The sequence below is a fragment of the Ailuropoda melanoleuca genome, chromosome 5, assembly GCF_002007445.2.
Source record: "Ailuropoda melanoleuca isolate Jingjing chromosome 5, ASM200744v2, whole genome shotgun sequence".
Taxonomy (NCBI): domain Eukaryota; kingdom Metazoa; phylum Chordata; class Mammalia; order Carnivora; family Ursidae; genus Ailuropoda; species Ailuropoda melanoleuca.
Window position 1 is genome coordinate 29,791,648 of NC_048222.1, and position 27,913 is coordinate 29,819,560.

Here is a 27,913-nt window from a genome sequence, read left to right on the forward strand (position 1 = left end):
ACCCACCGCATTCTGTTGGTAGGATTCTCACTGAGGATGGTGGGAATTTCTGCTTTGCTAGTTTTTTCCCCTTGGACTTCCTGCCTCTTGGTTAATTTCATCCATAGAATTAAGGGATTTTACCTTCTCTCCTAGGTTTTAACATTTAAGGAAATAACTTGGCAAACACTTCGAATTGAGGCAGATGCTACAGACAATGGTGATCAGGACCCAATCACCACTCCACTGAGGCTCATTACCAACCAAGGCAGGATCCAAATAGCCCTCAAGAGAAGAGTGAGTATGTTCTCTGCCCTCATGAAAACTTCCATCTTTTATCCTCCTAGACAACCTGGGAGTTGTTATTCTCTGTTTTTTGAATGTTACTGGCCCCAGGAATGACAATTGAAAGGGGCAGGCCTATAATTTAATGTTGCACAGGACTTTTCTGTAAACATTTGTACCTCCTTGTCACCCGAATTTTGGAAACCACAATTTTTACCCATATATAGGGACACTGACATAGGCACCTGGCAGTTGACTACTGTTGTTTCTTGTTAGTCACAGAAAACATCAGTAGTTCTGTAAGAAATTGACTCTCCATAGTGTTTGCTGCTTTCCTTTCATGTTCTGGGTATTGAAAAGTCCTTTCCATGATGAATCAAAGTAGCTCACTATGACTTACACAATGAAAAGTCCTCTCTGAAATTAATCAGGCAACAGTCACTTTGAGGAGTTGGAATGATACCAGATGTTGAACCCCATGTTTTGTGTGGCCCCTTCAGACCAAAGATTGCAATGTGGTAGCCTCCAAGCTGATGTTCCTGTTGGATGACCTGCTCTGGGTGCTAACTGACTCGCAGCTCAAGGCTATGATGAAGTATGCAGAGTCACTAAGTGAGGCCATGGAGAAGTCAGCCCAGCAGAGAAAGAGCCTGGCCCCTGAACCTGTACAGGTTAGAGGCAAAACAGATACCCTTGGTGGGGCTAGGGAGCTGGTAGGCCAGACCTAATTCATACCAACATAGGTGGTATGAATAGCCTTCTCTCTAGACTTTATTAGGTTTATTTGGGACATTTTTCATTTGTATAGGCTTTGTTCGTGCTTCTAATTTATTCATTTATTCTGTTCATTGGGTGTCTCCAGTGTGTTAGCTATATAGTATTAGCCACTGGGAAGGAAAAGTAGAATAAGCCTCTTATTCCTGTTAAAATATGGACTATAAACAAGTTATTGTTATAGGAGGTGGTAAGTGCTGTATGTAGGTAGACACTATGCCATGAGAGCAAGAGGGCATTTAAGAAAGACTTCCTGGAGGAAGTGTTGTAGCATCGGTCAGCTAAGTCCTGGGGGTGGTGAGAGCTTGGGGGGTGGTTCAAACCTCAGAACAGTACTCTGACTGGAGTTATAAGATTAATTATAATTAGGGTTTTTGGAGTTTGGGTTATTCAGGTGGGACAGACCTAAGTGAGCTACCAGGTGAACAGTTATGAGAGGGAGGGGGCATCTCGCTAAATTGTGGTTTTCTTCAGACTGAGCTAAAGCTTAAGAAAGCCTGTGAGGAGCCTCTCTGGGTTTGGACTTCTTGTTTTTCTCTCTGTCACATATAGATCACCCCACCTGCTCCCAGTGCCCAGCAGTCCTGGGCCCAGGCGTTCGGTGGCAGCCAGGGCAGCAGCAACAGCAGCAGCAACAGCAGCAGCAGCCGCCTCAGCCAGTACTTTGAGAAATTTGATGTGAAGGAGTCCTCCTACCATCTGCTCATTTCCCGCCTGGACCTGCACATTTGTGATGATAGCCAGTCCCGAGAGCCAGGTACTCTGTTAGGCCTGAGCCTGGCCTGGGCGGTCACTCAGCGCCTTCAGCTCTTGTCAAGACGCTGTGGCATACTTCGTTGGCTTCCCTTAATCCCAGGCATTCTTTGGACCTCAGTCTCCGGTGGCGTCTCTTGCTCTGTTGATGGGAGGTAGTGCTTTCAGCCTTTAGGGTGCAGCGGGACCACCGGCAGTACTTAATAAAATACAGAGGGCAGCGCTCTTCCAGGCCTCACTAGTCAGAATCTTCGGGGGCAGAGCTCAAGCAGTGTATACTTTTTTCTTCCCAGTGTATCTTGGGCAATGCTGACCACTGGGATAAGCTTTTAGGAAAGTAAATTCAAGTATAGGAAACCCCAGGATTGTCAGATTTTTGAATCAATTTAAATATTTTTTATTTGTAAATGCCCTCTTCCCAAGCAGAGAGGTTATGTTGTATTCTTGTCATGCTTTTACATTCTTTAGGGCAGTTAGTATTACATACACATATATGCTTATTCAAAATGAAAAAGGAATTGACTCATTTTTTCCCCTTCATGAGCCTTGGGGAAATCACTTAGCTTCCTGCTTAACCTCTTTGAGTTTCTTCATTTGTGAACTTGAGTTAAATCATATCTGACTCCTTTACCGCATTGGTCATTGTCAGGCTCAACTGAAATAATATACTGAATTTGGAGGACCTTAATTATAGGCATATACTCAGTATTATTATCCCTCTGCTGCCTGTTCCTTTAATACTCTGTCTACATTCCCTTTATACTCCCCTTTGCACCACCTCTTGGCTTGAGATGCTCTCATTTGGTAGATTTTTCTCATGCTGCCTTATCCTTTCTAAAGGTTATGTCTGCCTCTTAATGACACGTAGACTGTTTCCTCGGGGGAACTTACCTTTTCTTCCCGGGGCTCCAAGCAGCATTGTCTCTCTTGCTTTGCTATTCCTTGGTGTTGAAGTGACTTCAGCCCCCATCTACTCCTACTCTGAACAGCTAAAAGGAGCAGTGACAACATAAAGATTGCTTTTGTAGCCACAAGAAATAAATTGCTCACTTGTTTGCCATCCACTTATTTTGGAAGTTTTTTCCTAAAACGATTATTATTTTGTTTGGTTGTTTCTTCTCAGTGTTACCTCAAGGCTTTGGGTTTTCTTGTTTTGCCTTGAATCCGTTCAGAGGTCTTTATTAAGAGTACGTTATTGAGAGTTTCATCCTCTTGCTCGATGAGGGTATTTAGCACTGCCCTCTTCATATGGCCGGAACCCATGATCCACACTAAGATGTGGATGACTCGCCTCCCTGGCAGCCCTCAGGTATTTACTTATTAAATTAATCTACTTGGTGGAATTTAGGGAATTTTTGGATGAGATATTTTTAGATACGAGGATAACTCCTAACCTGCCTTACCCAGGTGTGGTGTATGACTGTAAAGGAACAAGGAACAGAACAAGTTCTTGGGAATTTGACTCTTCTCCTGGGATCTGGGGAGAAAAGGGAAGGGAAAATTAGGTGGTACAGATAGGGCTGTGCGATTCTCTGGAGTTTTTCTGTCTAATACGCAGCCACACATGACTACTGTTGGCTGATCTGAATGGAGATGGGCTGCAAATGTAATGTACTCATGAGATTTTGAAGAAACAGTAGAAAACAAGAGTAGAGTACCTTGATAATTATTTTCATATTGATTATATGTTGAAATGATAAAATATTGATTATATTCATTTAAGTAGTTGCATGTAATATTAAAATTAATTTCACCTTTTTTAAAAACTTTTTTTATATGGCTACTAGAAAATTTAAAATTAGTTATGTGTCTCACATTATATTTCTGTTGGACAGCATTGTTCTGGGACTGACTCTCTGTCCAGTATAGTAGCCAATAGCCACATGTGGCTGTTAAAATTAAATAAACTTAAAAATTCAGTTCCTCATTTGCACCAGCCACATTTCAAGTACTGAGTACAATCTATGGACCATAAAAGATTTTCGTCATCACAGAAAGTTCTTTTGTGCAGTGTGGCTCTAGAGGCTCTTTAAAGTCTACATGTACCTGTGTTTTGTTTTGTTTTGTTGTTTGGTGAAAATTTTGTATTTATATTTAGCCAGCTGGACTGTTTAGATTATCCCAATTTTGTTGGTAACATCCAAGTATCATAGTCAGAAGCCTGTTGAACATATGCTTTCTTCTCTCCATCAGGCCTCATCAGGGTGTTGACCTTGGCCACATCAATGTCCTAGAGCTTCCTCACAGCCTGTTTGACCTGGTGCTTGTTGGTCTTGACATCCACAATGAACATAAGTGTGTTGTTGTCTTCTCTTTTCTTCATGGCTGACTCAGTAGTCAGGGGGAACTTGATGATGACATAGAGATCAAGCTTGTTTCTCTTGGGGGTGCTCTTTGAAGGATATTTGGGTTGCCTTCTGAGACACATTGTCTTGGGTCATTGGAACGTAGGTGATGTGCAGATCTTCTTTTTTTTTGCGACTGTGGACGCCTTTCAGCATCACTTTCTTGGCCTTCAAAGCCTTTGCTTTGGCTTCAGCTTTGGGAGGGGCAGAGGCTTCCTTCTTTGCCTTCAGCTCCATCTTCATGAAAGGGATCTACCTGCTTTTTCATTAAGGGACACCATAGCCTGGGATGTTGGGCCCCTGAGTAACATGCTTACCTCTCCCTTGCTATTGCAGGTGAAATTATTGGAAACTGGGTGGGTCCTCGGGGACAGCTTGGCTTGAGTTGGGGCAGCACTATCTCAAAATAAAACTGAAGCAGTGTATATTCCAGCCTTCAGAGAAGAGGTTAGCAGTTGATGGGGAAGAGTGTCATCTGCCTCTTTTTAACTCTTTTTCCTTAGGATAAGACCTGTGAGCCAAAAACTGTCTTTATCTCTCTTAAGGCCAGGTTGTCCTCATCCCACCAGCTCATTGGAGAATTTTAATTAGCCATTTATGGACACTATTTACCATTTATGTCTCATATATGATTATGTGTTTATAATTAAATATGTTGGTAATTGGTAATTATACTTGATTTTGATTTTAATTCTAGACCCTATTTTAATATGCTTAGTTTATGTAGTTTATTGTTCTTTTATGTCTAAATAATTCCAATGGAGGGAGCATTGCTGTGAAACCCTCTCCCTCTGGTAGCCTCAGTCATGCATTTTTAACTAGGATGGTATCCCCCAACAGCAGTTGCAAATTATCTCTCTTTAAACAGCTTTATTGAGATTGAATTCACATCTTATACAACTCACCCATTTAGAATATAAAAGTCAGTGGCTTTTTTTTTGTATATTCATGGGGTTGTGCAATTATCACTACAATCTAATTTTAGAACATTTTTGTCCTCCCTTAAATCATGTACCCATTAGCTGTCACTTTCCATTTTGCAGCTCTAAGCAACCACTGATCTACCTTCTGTCTTGAGTTTTGCCTATTCTGGACATTAAAAAATTGGTTCTTTGGCGAGGTGTGGGAGCAAAAAACAATCTTAGCTATAACAATAATTTGTGCCCTTCCAAAGCTTACCTCGGCATGACAAAATTTTATTCCTTAGTACTTAATTTCTTTTGTTGGGTTTTCTTGGATATCATGAGGAGCATTGACATTGAGTTCATTGAAGATACACAACATACGGTGGGTGACTAGATGGCTGTGATTAGAGGACAGCAGTCCAAATTGATTGCTTAATCTGAAAGTCATACGGTAGGAGTGGCCTACATGTGCCTCTTGGCTATGTTTGGCTGCCTTGTTAGTGTTATTATGTTTGAGCTTCAGTGCTTTTGAGATCTGAACTTTAAGAATTAAATAAAAATAGTTTCTGTTTTATTATTTAAGTCTGCAAGTTACTCAGCAAATCATTAAGTGCTGAAAAGAAAAAATACTCACCCCGTCTGAATGAATACCTAGCAGCTAGATAAGCTAAAAGATTTTTTCTCATATCAAGCAAAAGTAAAAGTTAAGTTTACTAAGGGATACCTGGCTGGCTCAGTCTGTAGAGCATGGGACTCTTAATCTCAGGGTATTGAGTTCAAGCCCCACATTGGACATAGAGCTTACTTAAAAAAAAAAAATTCACTAAAATTAATTTTAAGAAATTTATTTAAATTTTTTTTGCTGAAAAATACTTTTGAATAATTAAAAATTTGATTATATTGGGGCGCCTGGGTGGCACAGCGGTTAAGCATCTGCCTTCGGCTCAGGGCATGATCCCGGCGTTATGGGATCGAGCCCCACATCAGGCTCTTCTGCTATGAGCCTGCTTCTTCCTCTCCCACTCCCCCTGCTTGTGTTCCCTCTCTCACTGGCTGTCTCTATCTCTGTCGAATAAATAAATAAAATCTTAAAAAAAAAATTGATTATATTGCTGTTGTGTATTTCTATAAGTTGCTAATTTGCATATATAGTTTGACACATTATAATTTATCTAAGAAATAAGTTTCATTAAATGTTACTCAGCAAATATATTTATAAAAGTTGTTAAATATTAATAGCTTTAAGTTTTTAAACTTGACTTTTAATTTAAAAGAATTATTTAGTCTTTTGTTACCCTGCATTGAATAAAAGGAGTAAAATTTATACTTTTTTTTTTNGCCTGATGTGGGGCTCGATCCCACAACGCCGGGATCACGCCCTGAGCCAAAGGCAGACGCTTAACCGCTCTGCCACCCAGGCGCCCCTATACTTTTTTTTTTTTAAAGATTTTATTTATTTATTTGAGATAGAGTGAGCAAGAGAGAGCAAGAGAGAGAGATCACGAGGGTGGGGGTAGAGGGAGAGAGAGAAGCGGGCTGTCCTCTGTGCAGGGAGACTGACACAGGGCTCAATCCCAGGACCCTGGGATCATGACCCGAGATGAAGGCAGACACTTAACCAACTGAGCCACCCAGGTGCCCCTGTACTTATTCTTTTTATGTATAAAGCACAGGCAGACATAGTACATAAGCAGATATATAGTATATATCCGTGGTATGAAAACTTCACGAAGAGGCAATTAGGAAAAAAATGTCTAAATAAGCTCCTCAGAGGTAGTGATAATGAACAAAAAGATTGAGAAAAAGGAACATGAGTGTAGGATGGTGATTAATCCAGAACTTGAGGTGGTGAAATCCAGACTAGATGGAAATGTACCAGCTTACACCTAGAGGATCCCATGGTATTTCCCTTCACCTTAATAAGAGAGAGAAGTGTAGAACAGGGTAGATCAGGGGCACCTGGGTGGCACAGCGGTTAAGCGTCTGCCTTCGGCTCAGGGTGTGATCCTGGCGTTATGGGATCGAGCCCCACATTAGGCTCCTCCGCTATGAGCCTGCTTCTTCCTCTCCCACTCCCCCTGCTTGTGTTCCCTCTCTCGCTGGCTGTCTCTATCTCTGTCAAATAAATAAATAAAATCTTTAAAAAAAAAGAATTAAATGTAAATTCAGGATAAACATAGNTTCCCTCTCTCGCTGGCTGTCTCTATCTCTGTCAAATAAATAAATAAAATCTTTAAAAAAAAAGAATTAAATGTAAATTCAGGATAAACATAGTACAGTATTTGACTTAATGCCAAAAATTCCAGTTTACGTACAATATCCTGTGTGTGTATCTTACAGTGTCCTTGTTACTGCAGTGTTTTTAGTGTTCCATGGTACTGTGTATGTATAGTGTGTAATGATGGTCTAATTTAGCTCTGAGGCCAGGATGTGAAAGGAAATAATGTGGGTTCTGTTTTGGGGGGAGTTTGGCTTATGCCTCTCCAGGGGTTGGGCTGAAGAACAGCAACCCTAGCATTGTTAGTTTTGGGGGAACCAATCAATCAGGATTTTAGAATGTGTCAGTGGGATACCTAGGATTGTAATTCTTGAATCCTGAGTTTTGCAGTTTCTTTTGCCTTTCTGGAAATCAGGCCACCATTTATAGAAATAATGGAATATACTTTTTTGGGTCTTGTCCATTGACCATTATAAATCAAGAGAGGAGGGCCTCAGCCTTGCAAATCACTTGACATCATGGCTTTTCAGTTGCACTTGTGTATCAACCAGGCTTTTTTTTTTTTTTTTTTTTGGTAGAGAGAGAGAGAGAGAGAATCTTAAGCAGGCTCCACACCCAGTGCGGAGCCAGCTGGGAGGCTCAGTCTTGACCTTAGCTGAAATCAAGAGTCGTAGCTTAATGGACTGAGCCACCTGGATGCCCTCAGGCTTTGGAAGTGATCCTCAGAGGACTTAAGTACTTCAAGTGGTGTTAGGCTTCTTTGTTTCTTCTGCTGTTGTTCACCTTTATTTTTCTTCTCTAGGTGTCTCTGCAAATAGACTCATGGGCGGTGCAATGCAGCTCACTTTCCGCAAGATGGCATTTGACTATTACCCCTTCCACTGGGCAGGTAGGACAACTCTGAATGGCAGCAGTTCTGGTACATCCCAGGTACCCGTGTATTGAGGACAGATTCCTGGGCCCAGCAGGAGGGTGCCAGGAATTGCAGCTCAGAAGGATGTTGGGAATAGCCCTCTTCAAGAAACTTGTCGGGTCTACTATTGATGATTCTTTATCAGTGATGGGAAGAAGTAGGAGGAGAGGCAGTGCTTGAGATGTTGCTTTTGACGCTATGCTCTGCCCCTTACTTCCACTAGTTTTAGAGCCTCTCTAGTAGTCCATGGTCAAAGACAGTGACAGACAGCAGCTGGCCTTTTAGGGAACCTTAGGGAAAAATCACATATAGAATCCAGAAGAACTTGAGTGTTCTCACTAGATAATTTTTACCTACCCCAGAGAAATATGGATTGGGGTGAGGGATCAGATTCTGAACTATGACTATACCAATGGAAGGGGAAAATCAGAATGTTGGATCATGATCTTAGACTGAAATCTTTTTGCTTCTTTGTTGCATAGGAGACAGCTGCAAACATTGGGTACGGCACTGTGAGGCCATGGAGACCCGAGGCCAGTGGGCCCAGAAGCTGGTGATGGAATTTCAAAGTAAAATGGAGAAGTGGCATGAGGAGACGGGTCTCAAACCGCCCTGGCACCTGGGGGTCGATTCTCCCTTCAGGAGGAAAGCAGGTAGGTTACAAGGAGCTGGAGGACTCCCATTGCCTAGCCTCTTGCTATTTACTTGTGAATATCCAGTGAAGATAAAGCACTGGACTAGCTAATTACCCCAACCTCATCCCATGGAAAGACATCAGTGACTTTTTTTCTTTACAGAGTCCTAGTTGTCTTTAGGACTGACTGCAGTGTTGAGGAGAGGTTGTTGTCACCTTTATTCCATAGGCCGTGACCTTGGTTTTAAGGAGAATACAATTGTTGAGTTCCTTCTAGGAGCTAGACGGCGTTAAGCTCTCTTTCCTACATATAGCCTTAGTGATCTTAGGATTTTTACTTTCCTAATTCTATTAGTAATGAAAGTTGAATGTACCTGATTCTCTTTCCTACCTTCTTATTTTTATTTAGATTCTCTCTCCAGTCCTCGAAAGAACCCCCTTGAGAGAAGTGCCTCTCAGGGCCGACAAGCTGCCTTTCGGCCTCCAGCATGGAATCGCTTGCGCTCCAGTTGCATGGTAATACGGGTGGATGACTTGGACATCCACCAGGTGAGAAGCCCAGGACGCAGGGAGACATGGTTGAAAAGGGGTGGAGCAGTACATTTGGAAGGCAACAGGTGTGAACGAGATTGTGGAATTCGGGGGCTGCTTCCCTCACTTCTGAGTGGATCGATGACACTGGTCTGTTTCTTTCTGAGCATGGATGGCTGTGGAGATCAGGACCTGGGATTCCCCCAGTTCCCTCTGATGCCCTACTACAAACCTTCCCCTGAGAGAAGTGAACTTGCAGATAGTGTGAGCAGGGATGAGAATGCCTGCAATACGAGAAGCACTCTGCTCCCTGTGACAGACTTTGCCAGGGTGGCAGTGGCTCTGTATGACCTCTGAGGAAATGGAGGAAATTCTCTTCTGGGTGCTGTACAGGTGCTAACAGCAACATGTATATGGTTGTGTAGGTTTCTACAGCTGGACAGCCGAGTAAGAAGCCCTCTACACTCCTCTCCTGCAGTCGGAAGCTTCACAGTCTTCCTACTCAGGTCTCTGCCATTCATATCGAGTTCACAGAGTATTACTTCCCCGATAATCAGGAGCTTCCAGGTAAGCGTCTGATCTGCTCACTTCTCACTGTTCAGCCCGTGCTCTTCACGTTTGCCAGCCTTGGGGCCATGGCTTGTATTCTCATTTGTCGCTAGGAATTTTAGGTGTTTGAGTTATTTAGCACACTTTTGTTAAAAGTTCCGCCTTGTATAAATATGCACCTTTGCTTTCTTCATAAAAAATGAATATCAGCTGGTAAGTAGGAGTCGAGTTGCTACTCCGTACATGGAGATTCTTTTTTTTCCCCCCTGCTTTCCAGTTCCCTGTCCCAATCTCTACATCCAGTTAAATGGTCTGACGTTTACTATGGATCCTGTCAGCTTGCTCTGGGGAAACCTCTTCTGCCTGGATTTATACCGCAGTCTGGAGCAGTTCAAAGCTATCTACAAGTTGGAAGATTCAAGCCAAAAAGATGAACACTTGGATATCCGACTGGATGCTTTCTGGTTGAAGGTAGGGAAGAGTGGGATTTTCGTTCCCTGTTGGCAGCCCCTAGCTGCATTTCTCCCATGACTATAATCCAGGGTTCTGCTCTGTCCCTTTGATAGAAGAAAGAAAAACCGTATCACAGCCCAAATGGTTGGTCTTTTACGTGTGTATTAATAGCAGGCTGTGGAGCTACTCAGATGTCCATTCTGAATTGGGTTTCATTTTCTCTCTGAAGGTTAGCTTCCCGCTGGAGAAGAGAGAGCAGGCTGGGTTGCATCGTCCTCAGGCCCTCGTCTTTTCTGTGTCGGGCATGACTGCCACCAATACACGTCATGCCCCACATTGCGGTTGTCCAGACCTCCAAAGTCTCTTCCGAGGTTTTGCGGCTGCTGAGTTCTTTCATTCCAATTATGTTCACTTTCCCAAGGTTCCAGGTGGCTTTAGCCTTCTGCACATGCTTTTTTTACATCATGCTTTCCAGATGGATTCCCGCCTTCCTCAGCCCAGTACTTTCCCTCCCCAGAGGCTTAAGGCTTCCCAGGATCTGTGGTCTATCCATTTCACCCAGATCTCCTTGGACTTTGAGGGAACAGAAAACTTCAAAGGCCATACCTTGAATTTTGTGGCCCCCTTCCCCTTGTCCATTTGGGCCTGCCTACCCCTCCGCTGGCAGCAAGCTCAGGCACGGAAGCTCCTTTTGGCCACAGAAGGGCGGCTGAAACCATCTGCTAGCTTTGGCAGTCCTGTCCATTCTGAGGCCCTTGCCCCCGATGCTGTGCCCCATCAGAGGTCAAAGACTGAGCATGATTTGAAAAGCCTGTCAGGCCTCACCGAAGTCCTGGATGTTTTGAGAGAAGGCAGCAGCAGTGTGGACAACAGAGGGCCTCTGACCGAGCTTGAGGATGCGGCAGATGTTCACGTGCTCGTACACTCCCCTGCCCATGTCCGCGTGCGGCTTGACCATTACCAGTACTTGGCTCTACTCCGCCTGAAGGAGGTGCTCCAGGGTCTTCAGGAGCAACTGACTAAGGACACAGAGGCCATGACTGGCTCTCCTCTGCAGGACCAGACAGCTTGCATTGGGGTCCTCTTCCCCAGCGCTGAGGTGGCCCTGCTTATGCATCCTGCCCCTGGGGCTGTTGAAGCTGACTCTGCAGGTTCAGATACCACCAGCCTCATCGATTCAGAGCTGTCTCCTTCAGAGGATAGGGAGCTGAAGTCTGATGCCTCCTCAGACCAGGGCCCAGCAAGCCCTGAGAAGGTTCTGGAGGATAGTGGCGTTGAAAATCTAGATGCTTCCCAGGATAGGCCAGTGCCTCTCTATAGCAATGGAGAACTACAGGATTCAGATTCTCTTACACAGCAGGAGGCAAGGAAGGGCCATGAGGCAGTAGATTCCTTACAGGCCAAGAGACTGAGCAGAGCCCAGACGTCTACCTCACCAGCTGTGTTGAAGGCCCCAGGTGGCAGGGATACTGCTGTGAATGGACAGGCCGAGATCATCCCCTTGAAGAACATTGAGGGAGAATTGTCAAGTGCTATTCACATGACCAAGGATGCCACAAAGGAGGCTCTACATGCCACTATGGACCTCACCAAGGAAGCTGTGTCCCTGACTAAGGATGCCTTCAGTCTGGGCAGAGACCGAATGACCTCCACCATGCACAAGATGTTGTCCCTGCCCCCAGCCAAGTGAGTGGCTCTCTGCCTCCTTCATTCACCCTGTCTCTTCCTCCTAGTTCTGGTCGTTGGGCTTAAGGCCTCCTGCCGTGTATATTGTTAGATTGGGAAACATCATATAGTCCGGGGGGTGGCATAGAATGGCCTCTTTAATGTAGCGAAGCTTTAGTTTTCAGTGCTGCCTGCAGGGCAGTGGAAGAATTTTCAGGCTAGTGGGAGGATATAGGTGTACCGACTGGAGAGACTTACTTTCTGTGGTGGGGAAGAACCAGAAGTTGGGTTTGCACGAGCCTGCCTGTAGCTTGGCCTGCTCTTGGGCAGAATTCAAGTCAGCATTTATTGCTTCGTAGATCTTCCCTCCTCTGTCACTGATTCAGTCTTACTGATATTGGTATACTCTGTGAGAAGAATAATAGTACCTGGCATCTGTATGATATTTTATTCTTTTTAGTGGCCTTTCACATAATATTTTGTTGATTTGATTCCCACAGCAACCCCATGAGGTAGCGATAGAAATTTGTATCCTCAGTTTAGGGAACTGAAGTTTTAAAAAGGATGAGCCCGGATCCTGTATCTTGTAAATAGAGAAGTTGGGGCTTTGGATTTGCTCTTTCTGGTACATCTTATCAATGTCTTCCAGAGTAATAGAGAAGGAAGAATATATTCATTTAACAAAAATTTTTTGAGCCCCTACTTTGTCCCTGGCTCTGTGTCAGACACTGAAAATATGGTAGGGAGTAAGCAGAAAACTACGGAAGTGCATAATCAGAAGAGTGGAAAGGTATGATTTTTCCATTGGTGCCTTGTGGTTTTAGGAATGATAGTGAAGACTATGGGACATCTTTGTGGGATGCTTTGTGGTTTGGGGACCATGGTTTGAAGATCAGTGGCTTTGGAGCTTTGTCTTTGGTTTGTGGGTCTAAGTGGGTCTTTAAGCAATGCCCGCGTTAGTACTTACTAGGCACAGGTAGCCTAGAAGGAAGGAGAAGGGAAAACTTGAAGGAATAAGTGATAGAATAATACTAGGCAACATTTATAGAGTCCTTTCTGTGTATCAGTCACTGTCCTGAATCCTTACAATATTAATCCACTGAATTCTTGTAACAACCCTGTAAGGCAGGACTAATATCAATCTCCATTTTACATATGAGGAAATTGAGCTCAAAGACGTAGGAAACTTGCTCAGGATCACACAACTTGTGAGTGGTGGGTGGGTCGAGGATTGGAAGCCTGGACTCCCAGTCACCAAATGTGCTACTTTTTCTAAATGGAGAAGCATAAGGGAGATGAGAAAAGAGGAGAGGGAGGTAATAAAGGGAAAAGAAAGGTGTGTGACACAAGCCATTTTTCAGCCCCTAACCTTGACTTGCTGACGGCCCAGTCCCGTGGCCTCTTCTCAGTCCTCTCTGTCCCCTGCTCCTCTGTGGCGTCAGCCTGGCCTGAACGCTTGTAGCCCTGCGAGCTGCTCACGCTGCACTTCTCGGCAGGAGTCTTTCCTTCTTCCTTGGCTGCTCTCTCCTGCCTTCCGTCCTATAAACCTAACCGCTCCACTGCACTAGGCTGTCTATATTCTGATCACTTTTATCATAATCTTTATGTTTTAAATTATAAAAATGATTTGTGTTCATTTTGTTGATAATGTCGAAAAAGAAGAGTAAAGAAGAAAACAGTCACTTGTGACAACATAATGCCCAGATAGCCACTGTTCACATTTGGATCTGTTTCCTTCCGATTTTTATACCTATATTTGGGTACCCATGTGAGTGCTTATATGTGTGTACACATACACTATACATGAAATATTATTTTTACAATAATAGAATTATTTCTATTTCATCTAGAAAATTTCTAGTTTTATTCATTTAATGTTTGTGAATCATTTCCCATTCATGAGGTATCTGAATAATTTTTAATTGCTGTATTATATTCTGGCAAATGGATGTATCCTAATTTATTCATTCATCCCACTATGGGGGGGGGCTTTAGTGTATTCCAGTTTTTCTCAGAACCAAAGCTGTGTTAAATGCCCTTGTTTTTGTGAACATTACTCTTTATGCATATCTAAATCTTTAGAATGAAAACCTAGAAGTGGGTTATTACTGGGTCAAATGCTGCAAACATTTTTAAGGTTCTTGATGTATTTACCAAACTTTAGGAAGGTTTATATCAGTGCATTTTTGCATACTTTCTCTCGAGGTTATTTTATCCATTTCCTCGCCTCTGCTATAGTCTATATTTTTGGTTCTGACTTCTCTCCCCTCCCCTGCCCTTCATCGAATATGATCTACTGTATGTAGTGTCCCATGGATTTCCCAGGGGTGTGGCAAACCTCACATGCATGAAATTAAATTCCCCATCCCTCCCCAGTCAGGTCTTTCTTTTCTCAGTAGTATCATTCTCCTGCATCTTCTAGTCACTTGTCAGATTCTGACTGTAATTCCTAGAGCACGGGTTCTCAGACTGAAGCATGCTTCAGAATCATCTGGAGGCCTTCTTAAAACAGATTGCTGAGCCCTACCCTTAGAGTTCCTCATCCAGTAGGTCTGAGACAGGGCCTGAGAACATGCATTTCTAAGCCCATGCCCTCTCCCTGTTGCTGCTGATGCCCCTGCCAGGATGACACTCTGAGACCACTGCTTTAGGGAGTCTCATATCCGTTTTTGCTCTGTTCCTGCATGTGGACTATCAGTAAACTATTATTTGATTTCCTCATTGGAGGTCTCTTCCTCACTAGCTTATTTGAAAGAGCCAGGTCAAACTTTTTTTTTTTTAAAGATTTTATTTATTTATTCGACAGAGATAGAGACAGCCAGCGAAAGAGGGAACACAAGCAGGGGGAGTGGGAGAGGAAGAAGCAGGCTCACAGCAGAAGAGCCTGATGTGGGGCTCGATCCCATAACTCCGGGATCACGCCCTGAGCCGAAGGCAGACGCTTAACCGGTGTGCCACTCAGGCGCCCCCCAGGTCAAACTTCTTAAAACACAGGTCTGATCTTGTTATTCCCTACGTTAAACTTCTAGGCTTTTTCCTTATACCCCCTAAATTTAGTTTGAACTTATTAGTGTGGCATAATCAATTACTATGATATATCCATGTGGCACTTTTGGTTTTTGTTTTTTAAGTAGGCTCCAAGCTGGGGCTTGAACTCATGATCCTGAGATCAAGACCTGAACTGAGACCAAGACTCGGACACTTAATGGACTGAGTCACCCAGGAGCCCTATACTTTACAGTTTTTTAATAGACTATTTTTTAGAATAGTTTTAGGTTCATAGGAGTATTGAGCAGAAGGTACAGAGATTTCCCATATACCCTCTGTACTTTATAGTTTTAAAAGCACTTTCATATATCATTTTTTATCCAGGTTTTTCTGTAATCTGGCTGTAACCCATATGGTAAAAAGTGGGGAAAAAAAATACTTAGCAAGAAGTTAGGAGACTTGGGTTTTTCTTAATTCCATCTTTCACTATGACCTTGAGTCAGTTTCTTCTTCTATAAAATGGGAAGATTAAATGGTAAGATTGAAAGCTCTTTTTTTTTTTATTTTTTTTTTTAAGATTTTTTATTTATTCGACAGAGGTAGAGACAGCCAGCGAGAGAGGGAACACAAGCAGGGGGAGTGGGAGAGGAAGAAGCAGGCTCATAGCAGAGGAGCCTGACGTGGGGCTCGATCCCATAACGCCGGGATCACGCCCTGAGCTGAAGGCAGACGCTTTAACCGCTGAGCCACCCAGGCGCCCCTGAAAGCTCTTTAAAGGTTTTTTTTTTTCACTGTGTTGTGCCTTTCTTTATCGTCCACTGCTCTCCCCAGCAAAGCCTGTACCCTTCTTATCCTTTCCTGTCCTTGATATTGCTTAGCCTTTGGCTTGTACCTCTGTCCCTCTCTTATGGTGTGTGTAATTTCTGAATCTCCTCTCTCCAGAGAGATTACACATTCACTGAGGACAGCGGATGCCTTGTTCATTATTTTATTCACTCTCCACCCCTACCCTGTGACTCGTATGGTGCCTTAGATGCACAAGTGTTGCAGTAAATACTTGTGGAATGGATGTGGGTGGCTTCCCGTGTCATTCATTTGCACTGGGGCTATAGGTACTTGGTCTCTTCTCTATATGGGATGACCTTGAATAAACTTGACATTTAATGTTGATATGGCAGAGGCACTTATGCAGTTTGAAATGCCAGATTCAGAAAGGCCAGCAGTTGAAAAATGGTGAGACCCCCTTATAGCAGATAATATTTGACATCAAAGTTAATGTATAAATAACTCTTTGGGCTGAAAGGGATGGGCATTACAAGCGACAAAACATATCTTCTAAGCCACATTTGTGGGGTTTTTTAAAAGATTTTTAAATTTATTTTTGCGTGCACATGCATGAGAGAGAGCGAGAGAGAGAGAGCACTGTAAGAGAAGGGGGAGGGGCAGAGGGAGACGCAGACTCCCTGCTAAGCAAGGAGCCTGATGCCAGGCTCCATCCCAGGACCCTGGGATCATGATCTGAGCAGAAGGCAGACGCTTAACCGACTGAGTCACCCAGGCGCCCGTGGTTTTTGTTTTTTAAACAGGGAGCCCGTGGCCAAAATAGATGAGGGGGCAGCAGCACCATTGAGTGGAGGAGCTGCCCGACTCCGATTTTTCTCCATGAAGAGGACAGTATCTCAGCAGTCGTTTGATGGCGTTTCATTGGATAACAGTGGCCCTGAAGATCGGATTTCCGTGGACAGTGATGGCAGTGATAGCTTTGTGACACTCATGGAGTCTGGTAGGTGGAAGCAGCCAGCTGAAATTGACGTCCAAAAAGGGTTTTTTCTGCTGCCTGTATACCGGCAGGATACCAAAGGAGCTGAGATTTGATAGAACAGATATTTTCTTAACCAAAACCCAAAAAGAAACTTTAGTGGATTTGTAGCTCTGGCTTATCTACACATCTTCTAGGTCATTGGTTAGACTTGGCCTTTATCACAGAACGAGACTCCGACCAAAAGCAAGAGAGCTAGTCTTGTAGCCATGTAGCTGTGGCAGGAGGATTGGTTTGGCGGCTGGTGTCAGTGGTGTGTGTATGTTGTCTGGTGTTTGTTGTTGTTGTTTTTCTCCCCCTTAACTGTGTATCTTACTGTTGGAAAGTAGGAGCTTTTGTCTATGGTAGAATAAGTAACTGGTAGGAATTGGATCATTCATTACTGGAAGTTACACTGGTTCTTTCATCTTATTGAATCAGAGACTTTGTAAATGGTCCCTTAAGAGTGTCTAAATGAAAATGTAATAAAAAGAGAATGCACTGTTTCTTAAGTTGGGTGGTGTGTATCCCTGTTTGTTTTGTTATTATTATGGAATGTTATGGAAAATTTCAAATATGTATGAAAGTAGATGGGATCAAATGATGAACCCTCATGTACCCTTTAGTTAGCTTCATATATCAAGAACTCATGGCCATTCTTGTTTCATATATACTTCTGTTCACTTCTTTTCCTCCCATGTTATTTTGAAGCAAATTCCGAACATATCATTTTATCCATAAATATTTTTATTATGGATCTCTAGAAAATAAACTTCAAAAATATTTGAAAAAAATTTAAATGGTAGTAAAATATATATTACATAAACTTCATAATCTTATCCATTTTTAACTATAATTGAGGGGCATTAAGTATCATTGTGCAGCCATCACCACTATCCATCTCCAGAACTTTTTTCATCTCATAAAACTGAAAATCTGTACTCATAACAGTAATTCCTCATGCCCTTCTCCTCCAGCCCCTGGCAACCACCATTCCACTTTGTATTTCTGAATTTGACCATTCTGGGTACCTCATATAAATACAATTATACAGTAATTGCCCTTTTTTTTCTTTTTAAAGATTTTATTTATTTACTTGAGAGAGAGAGACAGATAGCGACAGAGATAGCGAGAGAGAGCACGAGTTGGGAGGAGAGGGAGAAGCCGGCTCTCCGCTGAGCAGGGAGCTCAGCGTGGGGACTTGGGGCTCGATCCCAGGACCCTGGGATCATGACCTGAGCCGAAGGCTGATGCTTAACAGACTGAGCCACCCAGGCATTCCAGTATGTGTCCTTCTATGACTGGCTTGTTTCATTTGACATAATGGCCTTAGGGTTCATTCACTTCGTAGCACATCTCAGAATTTCCTTCTTTTTTAAGGCTAATACCCTATTGTATGTTTATACCACATTTTGTTAATCTGTTCATCTGTCTGTGGACACTTGGGTTGCATCCATTTATAGACTTTTTTTAATGTGACCAAATACCACTGTCCCATTTTTAAAAATTAGCATTTCTTGGTGTGCCTGGGTGGCTCAGTCAGTTAAGTGTCTGCCTTCAACTCAGGTCACGATCACAATCCCAGGGGCCTGCGACTGAGTCCCGCATCGGGCTTGCTGCTCAGCAGGGAGCCTTCTTCTCCCTCTCCCTCTGCTGGTCCCCACTGCTTGTGCTCTCTTGCCGTCAAATAAATAAATAAAATCTGTAAAAAAATTAAAATAAAAATGAGCAATTCTTTAAATTCATCGAATATCCAGTTTTCAAATTCCCAATTGCCTTGTAAGTGTTGTGGGTTTTTTTTTTTTCCCCTACAGTTGTCATTGTTTTTAGAGATTGGATTTGAACAGAACTTTTTGACTTTCAAACTCATTTGTTTTCTTTCTTATGCAGAGTCTGGTCCAGATTCTCTTCCACCAGGAACTCTTCCAAATGTCTTAGACAGTGCTGGTGTCCAAGGGAGCCCTGTTGTGGATAGTTACGGCCAGGGGTCACCAGAAGCCAACAGTTCAGTCTCACCCAGTGGAGAAGGCCTCAGCCTTCACCCGGTCAGCTGCTCTCCTTTCTTCTCTGCAGAGGGTAGGCTGTAGGCTGGAAGCTTCTGAGGCACTCAGCTAAGAGAGTATCTTTTTACAGGTCTCCGTTCTGGTCCTGAAGGTGAATGAGGTGTCTTTGGGGATTGAGGTACGCGGTGAGGACCTGACTGTAGCCCTGCAGGCAGAGGAGCTGAGCCTCCAGCAGCTGGGCACCGTGGGACTCTGGCAGTTCCTGCACGGACAGTGCTCAGGTGGGGATGGGGCCCATTCCAGGAGAGCTGGGATTTATCTGGAGCAGCCCTGGCTTCTTGCTCCTGTCACTGGACCCCAAGGGTAGCTGTCCAAGTGCCTAGCCCTTGGTCCTTCTCTCCAGCAGCCATTAGGAGGAGGAACTCCAGTGAAGCCTCCTTCTTGCAGGGAACCTCCCAGAGCTCTTTCTTGGGCTTTGCATTCAGTAGGCTATTTGCCACCTTCACCTCCCAGGTGCTCCTGAAGCTTATACAGGAGGCCACTGTCCACTTCTTCATTTGTGTAGCTGCTGATATCCAACTATATCTGATCAGGGAACTTCTGTCGTTTGGATTCAATCCTTTGATATTTGTACTTTAGGAGATGACAGGAAAAATCTGGGCTTATGCTGCATTCTTCATTTTAAAAATGTTTTTTAAAATATTGAGTAGATACTAAGGAATACTTACAAAATATATGTAAGGTATAAAATAATAAAAATACGATTAACCCATGTACACCACCACCTAGTTTAATGAACAGAATAGTACCATTAACTTTGAAGTCCCCAGGCGACCCTCTCCTGAATCTTCCTCTGCCTCTCACCTGTCATAAAGAATCACTCTTCTGAATTTTGTGTTTCTCATTCTGTTGCTTTACTTTACAACTCTTCTACATGTTTGTTATCAGTGTATTATTTAGCTTTGCAAGTTTTAGAGTTTTTCTAAATGGGATTATAGTTTGTATTCTTTCATGACTGCTTTCTTTGATATTCTCCAAATTCTTCTAAGCTGTTGAATTAGCTGTGATTCATTTTCATTACTATATCATATTCTATTGTATAAATGTACTATTTTTTGCTTTTTATTTTTTATTATTATTTTTTAAGATTTTTTAAAAAAATTTATATATTTGACAGAGATAGACAGCCAGCGAGAGAGGGAACACAAGCAGGGGGAGTGGGAGAGGAAGAAGCAGGCTCCCAGCGGAGGAGCCCGATGCGGGACTCGATCCCGGAGCTCCGGGATCACGCCCTGAGCCGAAGGCAGACGCCTAACGACTGCACTACCCAGGCGCCCGTATTTTTTGCTTTTTAAAAACAACTTTTTTGAGCTATAATTTACATTTATGATATTTGCTTATTGTAAGTGTACAATTTGATAAATTCTAGCAAGTTTACAGAATTGTGCAACTGTTACCTTCACCCCTAAAACCTAAAACATCCCTTATACCCATTGCTCTATTTACTTCTCTATTCTGAACAGACATGTGGGCTGTTTCTGGGTGTTTTTTTTGGTTTGTTTGTTTGTTTTTTGCTATTTCATATAGGATTGCCTTGAACATTCTTTTTTTTTTTTTAAGATTTTATTTATTTATTAGAGAGAGAGCATGAGTCAGGGGGAAGCAGCAGAGGGAGAGGGAGAAGCAGGCTCCCTGCTAAGCAGGGAGCCTGATGTGGGGCTCAATCCCAGGACTCTGGGATCATGACCCAAGCCAAAGGCAGAAACTTACCCGGTTAGGCTACCAAGGCACCCCTGCCTTGAACGTTCTTGTACATGTCTCCTGGTATGTATGTTAGAGTTTTTCTCCAGGGTTATATTCCTGGGGATATAATTTCCAGGGCATTAGGGTAGGTATAGCTTCAACTTTACTAGATAATGCCAGTTTATCTAAACTTCCAGAAATGCAAGTTTTCCAAAATACTTGTGCCAATTTTTTTCAGTTGTATTTATTTATTAATTATGTTATGTTAGTCACCATACAGTACATCATTAGTTTTGATGTAGTGTTCCATGATTCATTGATGCTTATAACACTCATTGCTCCATGCAATGCATGACCTTCTTAATACCCACCACCAGGCTAACCCATCCCCCCGCTCCCCTACTTGTGACAATTTGCAGTTATATAACTATGTGACTCATTTCATATCCCTGGCTACACCTGTGACAGTTCTTTATGGAGTTTTGGGGAGATTAGCATGGATCCTGCATGGCTTTATCAGAGAGAAATGAAAACATTTCTTGGAGAAATGGAGAAAGAGAGACTTGGAGACTTGGAGAAAGAAAGGGATGTTCAAATTTAGCAGAGTTGAGGGTCCTGTGTTTTAAGAGCTTTCCCTTGGCCTTTAGCGCAGTGTCTCAGATTTAGAGCAAGACCAGCCTTTTATTGATCCTTGACTTCCCTTCCACCATGAGAGGCATGATAGCAAAGTAGCCAAGCCCAGTCTTTGCAGTCAGTCATTGTTGCCTGCATTCAAGTCCTGTCCTTGCTACTTACAAGTTGTGTAACTTTGGGCAAGTAATGGGAATGATGATAATACTTTTGGCATAGGGTTGTTATGAATATTAAATATATGTAACGTGCTTAGAATATAGTCCCTGACTGTTAATTAATTAATGTTTTCTTTCTGTCTCTCTTCTCAAAGGTACAAGCTTTCAGGAATCCTCAGCTTTGAGGACTGACCACATCAGGCCAGCTGTGGGCCTGCGCTTTGAGGTGGGGCCTGGTGCAGCTGTTCATTCCCCCCTGGCCATACAAAATGGCTTCCTGCATTTCTTGCTTCAAGGCTGTGACCTTGAGCTGTTCACTTCGGTGCTCAATGGCCTGGGGCCCTTCTTGGAGGATGAGGAGATCCCAGTGGTAGTTCCCATGCAGATTGAGCTCCTGCACTCCAGGATCACCCTAAAGGTGAGAGGCGCTTTGGGTTTTACCCTAGACTTTGCCAGGCAAGGAATTCTGAACCTTTGTCATGGTTCAGCGCAGTGAGGGTCAAGTGGGTAAACGCATATTATAGCATTCTTAGTGAAGGCTCTAGTAATACATAAATGTGTGTTGTATCAAAGTGTTCTGGATTTAGGTGAGGAGACCTTGTCTCTAGCCCTGACCTTGTCTCTGGCATGCAGCATGACTATGTATAAGGAAGCCCATTAGATTATCTGGTCCTCAATTTGACCGTAGGAGAGACTCGGTTCTGCTTCTCTACCTTGCAAGAAGTCTGGATACATATTGGCAGAAAACTGCTTCAAGCTGAATGGTGGAAGCACGGTTATTACCTAAATTGCTCTGAGCTGGTTGGGGACCTCATGTGATTTCCCTCCTTCCTGCAGGACGACATCCCCCCCATCTATCCAACATCTCCAGGCCCTGTCCCCATCACTCTGGCCATGGAGCATGTTGTGCTGATGCGGACTGATGATGGTGTGTTCCACATAGGCGGTGAGTTGGGCTCGTCAGCCTCCTGGCTTCTCTGCCTTTTTTCTCCTATAAGGGGACAGGTGATAACTAGGAATTGTTTGCATGTTGGCAGCACTTTGTCATTTAGAACCTTTACTTTTTTCCAGCTGCTGCTCAAGACACACCATCAGCTGAAGTACCTAAAAGTGAGAAGAGGCAGCCCCCCAAAGAACAGATGTTTCTGGTGCCCACAGAAGAAGCTTTTGGACAGCAGGTGAGGACCTAACTGAACAGTACCTTCCCCACTGACCCTTAGTGGCTGTAATTACAGAAGCTGGTAAAACTCGGAGGGCTGAAAAGGTTGTCTCTGCTGTGTACAGCTGGGTGGTTTGGGCTCCTGTCATCTAGCAGCAACTTCTGGAAGTGCTTAATAGAGAATATAAGTCAGGAACTGTACGAGAATGGTTGCTGATCATATATTCCGCCTGTTGTCCTTACAACTGATGAACTCTGAAGATAGGGTTAGGCTTTTAGAAAGAGCTGGTTGCGTTCTCTTGATCACTAACCAAATTTGTGGATTTTTCTGCTTGAATTCTGCCTCTTTGTTCCCTTACCAGATGTTTTTGCAAGGCATGTTATCTTATTTATTAACTGTAAATTTCTTATTGTTCCCCAGGTGAAAGAATTGCCTACCCTACAGAAGGAACTTATAGAAACTAAACAAGCATTGGCCGATGCCAACCAGGATAAAGAAAGACTGCTTCGGGAGATTAGGAAATATAACCCCCTCTTCGAGCTCTGATAGCAGTGGCTCAGCCATCTGTGCCAAGGAGAGAGGAGATCACCAGCAATAGCACCACCCACGACAGAAGGCACCGTCCAGCAGTGAAGAAGTCTGCTAAGGATGCCAGAGGGGGTGGGGAGTGCTCAGCTCACTCCTTGGGGTGTCCTTTGTACTAGCTGTTCTGACTTGGCTGGAAGGCAGGGCAAAGCACGACCATGTTCTAGAAAATCGGGGGCAGCTTTGCATGTGGCTCAAGCATCATGTCTTGGCTGTTTAAAGCCTTTCGGCTCTCTGCACACTAGGCGGAATCTTCGCTGCTCCAGGGCCATTTCAGCACTTGGTTTCACGGCAGAGACATTTGCTTCCTCTACAACCTGTGCGAACAAGACAAAGTACCCACCTCCTCAGCCACCCACAGAGCCACCAAAGATTCCATGTCCCAGCGCTTCCTGTAGCAGACCTGAAAAGTCCTTGGCCTCAGCTTTGGCCTTGGTAGGAGAGTGGAACAGGAAATAGCCAGCACGGCGGGAGCCGGGAGAGGCACAAGAGTAAGGGAGACCTGGATGCTGCCTCTTTTTTGGAAAGGGAGCCAGGCTCATACCATCTTGGGTGATACTACAATTAGATTTTTCAGGGTCAAAGTTCTTTTCTGTTAGGCTTTCATCATTGCGATGCTGTGGTAGAAAGTAAACAGGAGTAGTGGCTCAGTTGTATCATCTTTCCCTTTTATAACATAATGTATTTGAAGTTTAAATCAAGAAAACTATTCACTGAGCTAGGCTGAAGGTACGATGGGGTAAGAATCACTGGGGGAGCTCGTGCTGAGCCCACTGTTGCCTGCCTGGAGTCCTGCCTTCCACAGCCGCGCTTCAGGAGTCCCCCTGGGCTCCCTGGCACATCTGCTCTCCCAGCACTGGGACTTTCTACCAGCACTCGCCTTTGCACTTGGTGGTTTGGGAGCTGAAAATGTATTTTAAACTGTAACGTAAACATCTCAACTTGTTGCCTCTCGTACCCCTCTATCACTGTGGCTTTTTAAAATCATGTAATTTTGACTTAAGTAAAAAAACAAAACAAAAGCCCTTCACTCTAGCTAGGCTTTCCCCTTGCCCCGTGAAAGAGCTAGGTCCACCCTCTTTCTTTGCTACCTAATTCTTCCCCAGCATTCTACCTTCATCCATACTGCTCTGTAATATACTTCAAGCTGTGTTGATTGGACAGAAGTTCATCAGCTAACTCACCTCGAATTGGCAAGATGGTAAAATTAGTGATTTAGTGGTGTCACTGAAGTCGTAATCACACATGACATATTGAAGAAAAGATAACTGTTTTCCTTTATGGGAAATCATGCCTGACTTGCATTTTCTAGTTTTTTTGAGGACAAAAAGAAACCTGCATTCAAGAAACAACAAGATAGAAACTGTTCAGACTTCCAAAGCACTTTCGTCAAGGTTCTTCACTTAAAGCAACTTTAAAAACACCAGTTACTATGAGATACAGGAATATTTTCTCATGCTTAGGAAACAACTTAGAGACTTAAGAGTGAACATCTTTTTGGAGATAATGCTAATGGGCAGTTTCCTGTGGGTGAATGCTTGGTTTAACCTTACTTAAGATTTTTATAAATTACCTGAAAGGATATTATAATGCAGTCAAATGTCACTACTTTCAGGCAGTGAAAGGTAAACCAGAAGGGATTAAAAAAACAAAACCAAACCAAACCATAGAAGGTCCACAAGCCAGGCAGTGATGACACAGGAAAAGGACAGGTGAGGTTCAGTCTAGGGAAGTGTAAAGTGATAGAAGAATCAGCAACCAGCAAGACAGCAGGCTCTGTTAGAACTCGGCAAAGGAACCTAACCATTGCTGAGGGGAAGGAGGGCTCAGCGTGCTGCGCTGGCTAAATCCCAACTGCATCAGCAGGAAGGACTTGTGAAGACAACAGGACCTCATAGAAGACCATATTAATGGCTTAAATTATCTGTGTACTTCTAGCGACCTTATTTACAGAATGTATGGTGAAGGGAGGGAGGAAAGGTCCAGAGAATAGCAAAATTATCAGGGGGTGGAGATACTTCCACACGAGGATACAAGTTTAAAATGTCAGCTCCAACTCTGGAAAGATAAAAGCTGAGGGTAGTGTGAGATCGGATATCCGGTCAAGAGGAAGGACGTGCTCACCAAGTCCTGATGCACTAGCTCTGGGGCTCAACCTCATAGCCTTAAGTACAAGAAAGCACTTCTAGCAAATCAGAAACTGAAGGAGCTCGTTGTCGAAGAAGTGATGCTGGCAGAGGCTGTGTATGGGTGGCGAAGTTTTAAGAGGAATCCTTGTGTAATGGCCTTCCAACGGAATTACAGACAACTAGGGCTATTCGGTGAAACACAACTGAAAGGGTAATTGTGTTCTGCCACACACTCCCTCTTAGTGCTCCTTTGGAAGGCATAATGTTGAACAAAATGGATCACTGGTCCTCTCAAGTATGGCCTTTCTAATGTTCTTAGAGGAGGCCTTGAGGAGGGAGATCAGTAGCTGGAAAATAGAATCATTCAAACTTAGACTCACCTGAATTGGTTTAAAATCACATTCTGATTCTTTCCCTTCCCCCACTCCTCTCCCCAGCCCCCACCGTATCCCTCTGGTATCCCTCCATGCAGAGAAAATGCCTAATGGGCGTTGTTTGGTCTGCCTTCACTTTAAGCTTGTGCTTGCTGGTAGGCGATACAAACAGGTCTGGCAAACATCCAGGTCAACCCCTTTAATGGCCAGAGTTCAGTCAGGTTTCTAGGCTCTCTGGAGTTCTTGTCCACGTGACAGATGGAGCCCTAGAATTTCTGACTTTCCTACGTGGCATCCGTGGCTATTGTGTCTTGAAATCCTCCTGTAGGAAGTGTGGTGTAGGGGTTATTGTACCATGAAATTTTAGTTAACAATCATCTTCTATAACTTCATGCTCCTGTTCATTGGGGGAAAGAGTTGCATCATGAAGAAATGTGAACTGGTTGGTAGTTCTCAGGATAAATGTAAAGAAAAAATGGAAGGAAAATAGTGCTTTGGACTGCTTAGGATTTCTGCCTCGGAGCTCTAAGACTCTGTGAACAAGAAATAACAATACCTCAAGAAAATGTCTAGACTGATAGCACCACTGTTCCTTGACCTCAGCTGCTGCACATCGCCATTTCAGCTGTGAAGCACTTACAACTATGTATCATCTGTGATTGTCCAGATTTCCTGTTTACATGGGCGTACTGGAGACAGGCTTTAGTGTGTAAGCACTAGTTTAATATCCCTTAGCTTAGCTAAGCTGCGGGGATGGTTATTGATCTCGTTTGTTTTCAACTCACTGGAATAATTAACCTCATTTCTTTGACTTCAGACTGAAGGAATGGGTTCCAGTGACGGCTGCTCTTACTGTACTCTGTAATCGACCCTCGTTTTGCCACGGTCCTCAAACTCGATGTACCCTTTTCATGGTTCTGAAAGGAACAGCTTCTGTGTATGGAATATCCAAGGGATAAACACTACCCCTCCACATACCCCAGGATTTAAATGCTTCCCTTTAACCCATTTACATTAGTTTCCCCTTAGCCTAGTTCAGGGGGGTAGTGGAAAGCAGGTAGTTTCAAGTGTTGCCATAGTGATACGGGAATTTGCTATTCTAAACCTTTACACTAAGGGTTTGTTTTTTCCCATTTAATTCTTGCCTAAACTTCTAAAATCAGTTATAGTAACATCACAAAACTGTGGAAACAAATGAACATTGCTGCAGTGCTAGTAGAATGACATATGGTTATTTGAGAACTGCAAAAGCTCTCCTGACCTTGTGATTTACCATAGTCATGACTGTTTGAAGAGAAGCTGGTGTGATGTACCATCCTCCCAGTCTGCAGCCCTCACCTAGACCTCCCGCCTTCTGCTAGAGTAGGAATATTCCCATTCACCTCCGGATAGGTATGGACGGTAGCGATTGTTGAGTGGGGATTTTTTTCCCTATCTCTTACAACAGACACAGGGAGAAACACTCTCAGAGAACCTTAAACTGTGAGGCTTTGCTAAATGGTTAGACTCGTGATGTGATCTTTCACCCTTGTTACTTATAAGTTTCAGCCTTCTCCACTATCTCAGATTGCAATAGGTATAGTTCCTTTAAATGTTAAAAAAATTTGTTAGAGCTGACAGACTATCTGCCTTTTTTTTTTTTTTGGTCCAGTTTATTATCTGGTCAAGATTTAGCCTGAGTCTTACAGCATTTCTTTGTGGAATGCCCCACTGAAGTGTCTTCTCCACTGGCTAAATAAATGTTTAAAGCCATGGGTTTTAATGTAAGATACTAAAAGTCCAATTTGCTCAACTTTGTGAGTCCAAGCTGTTTCCCCTCCATCAGGGTGCTGAACAGAACTGGCATCTTTTAAGACATGCTCAGGAAAGCTTCAAAAGAGAACAGCTTCAAAACTCTTCTCCCTATGACACTGAATGACAGAGGAAAGAATTCTTGGGGATTGCCAACTATATATAGTAGCCTTATTACTGCTAATCACTGTCAATAAAAGGTCACTCCATTCCCCTCTATTTGAGGAAAACAATGAGAATGTATCTGATGAACTGGAATACTGGTCAGTGTTGGGAAATTTTAATGTTGCATTATCTAATCAAACCTTGAGTGTACTGGTTCTGTGAACCACCTGAAAAAGCAAATTAAACTTACTAAACACTGGTTGTGGTGTATCTGTTTATAAGAACCTGAAATATATGGGCTTTTATATTATTATTATTATTTTAAGATTTTACTTATGTATTTGTCAGAGAGGGAGAGAGCACAAGCAGGGGGAGCGGTAGGCAGAGGGAGAAGCAAGCTCCCTGCTGAGTAGGGAGCCTGATGCGGGACTTGATCTCAGGACCC

General features: G+C 43.4%; 1 protein-coding gene and 1 pseudogene across 2 annotated transcripts in view; one reads left to right on the top strand and one right to left on the bottom strand.

The window, feature by feature from the left end:
* Positions 1–27,727, top strand: part of UHRF1BP1 (UHRF1 binding protein 1) — a 63,021-nt gene extending 35,294 nt beyond the window's left edge. For both annotated transcript variants that reach the window (XM_002914361.4, XM_034660575.1), the window contains 16 exons: positions 136–276; positions 765–935; positions 1,591–1,795; positions 8,062–8,148; positions 8,655–8,825; positions 9,216–9,355; positions 9,763–9,904; positions 10,164–10,357; positions 10,569–12,025; positions 16,579–16,775; positions 18,681–18,835; positions 18,924–19,074; positions 21,480–21,742; positions 22,162–22,270; positions 22,396–22,502; positions 22,905–27,727. In XM_002914361.4, the coding sequence (XP_002914407.2) occupies positions 136–276; positions 765–935; positions 1,591–1,795; positions 8,062–8,148; positions 8,655–8,825; positions 9,216–9,355; positions 9,763–9,904; positions 10,164–10,357; positions 10,569–12,025; positions 16,579–16,775; positions 18,681–18,835; positions 18,924–19,074; positions 21,480–21,742; positions 22,162–22,270; positions 22,396–22,502; positions 22,905–23,030 (3,816 nt within the window). In that variant the 3' untranslated portion in view covers positions 23,031–27,727. The remainder of the gene's footprint in view (positions 1–135; positions 277–764; positions 936–1,590; positions 1,796–8,061; positions 8,149–8,654; positions 8,826–9,215; positions 9,356–9,762; positions 9,905–10,163; positions 10,358–10,568; positions 12,026–16,578; positions 16,776–18,680; positions 18,836–18,923; positions 19,075–21,479; positions 21,743–22,161; positions 22,271–22,395; positions 22,503–22,904) is intronic.
* Positions 3,903–4,379, bottom strand: LOC109488862 (annotated as a pseudogene).
* Positions 27,728–27,913: the final 186 nt, after the last annotated feature.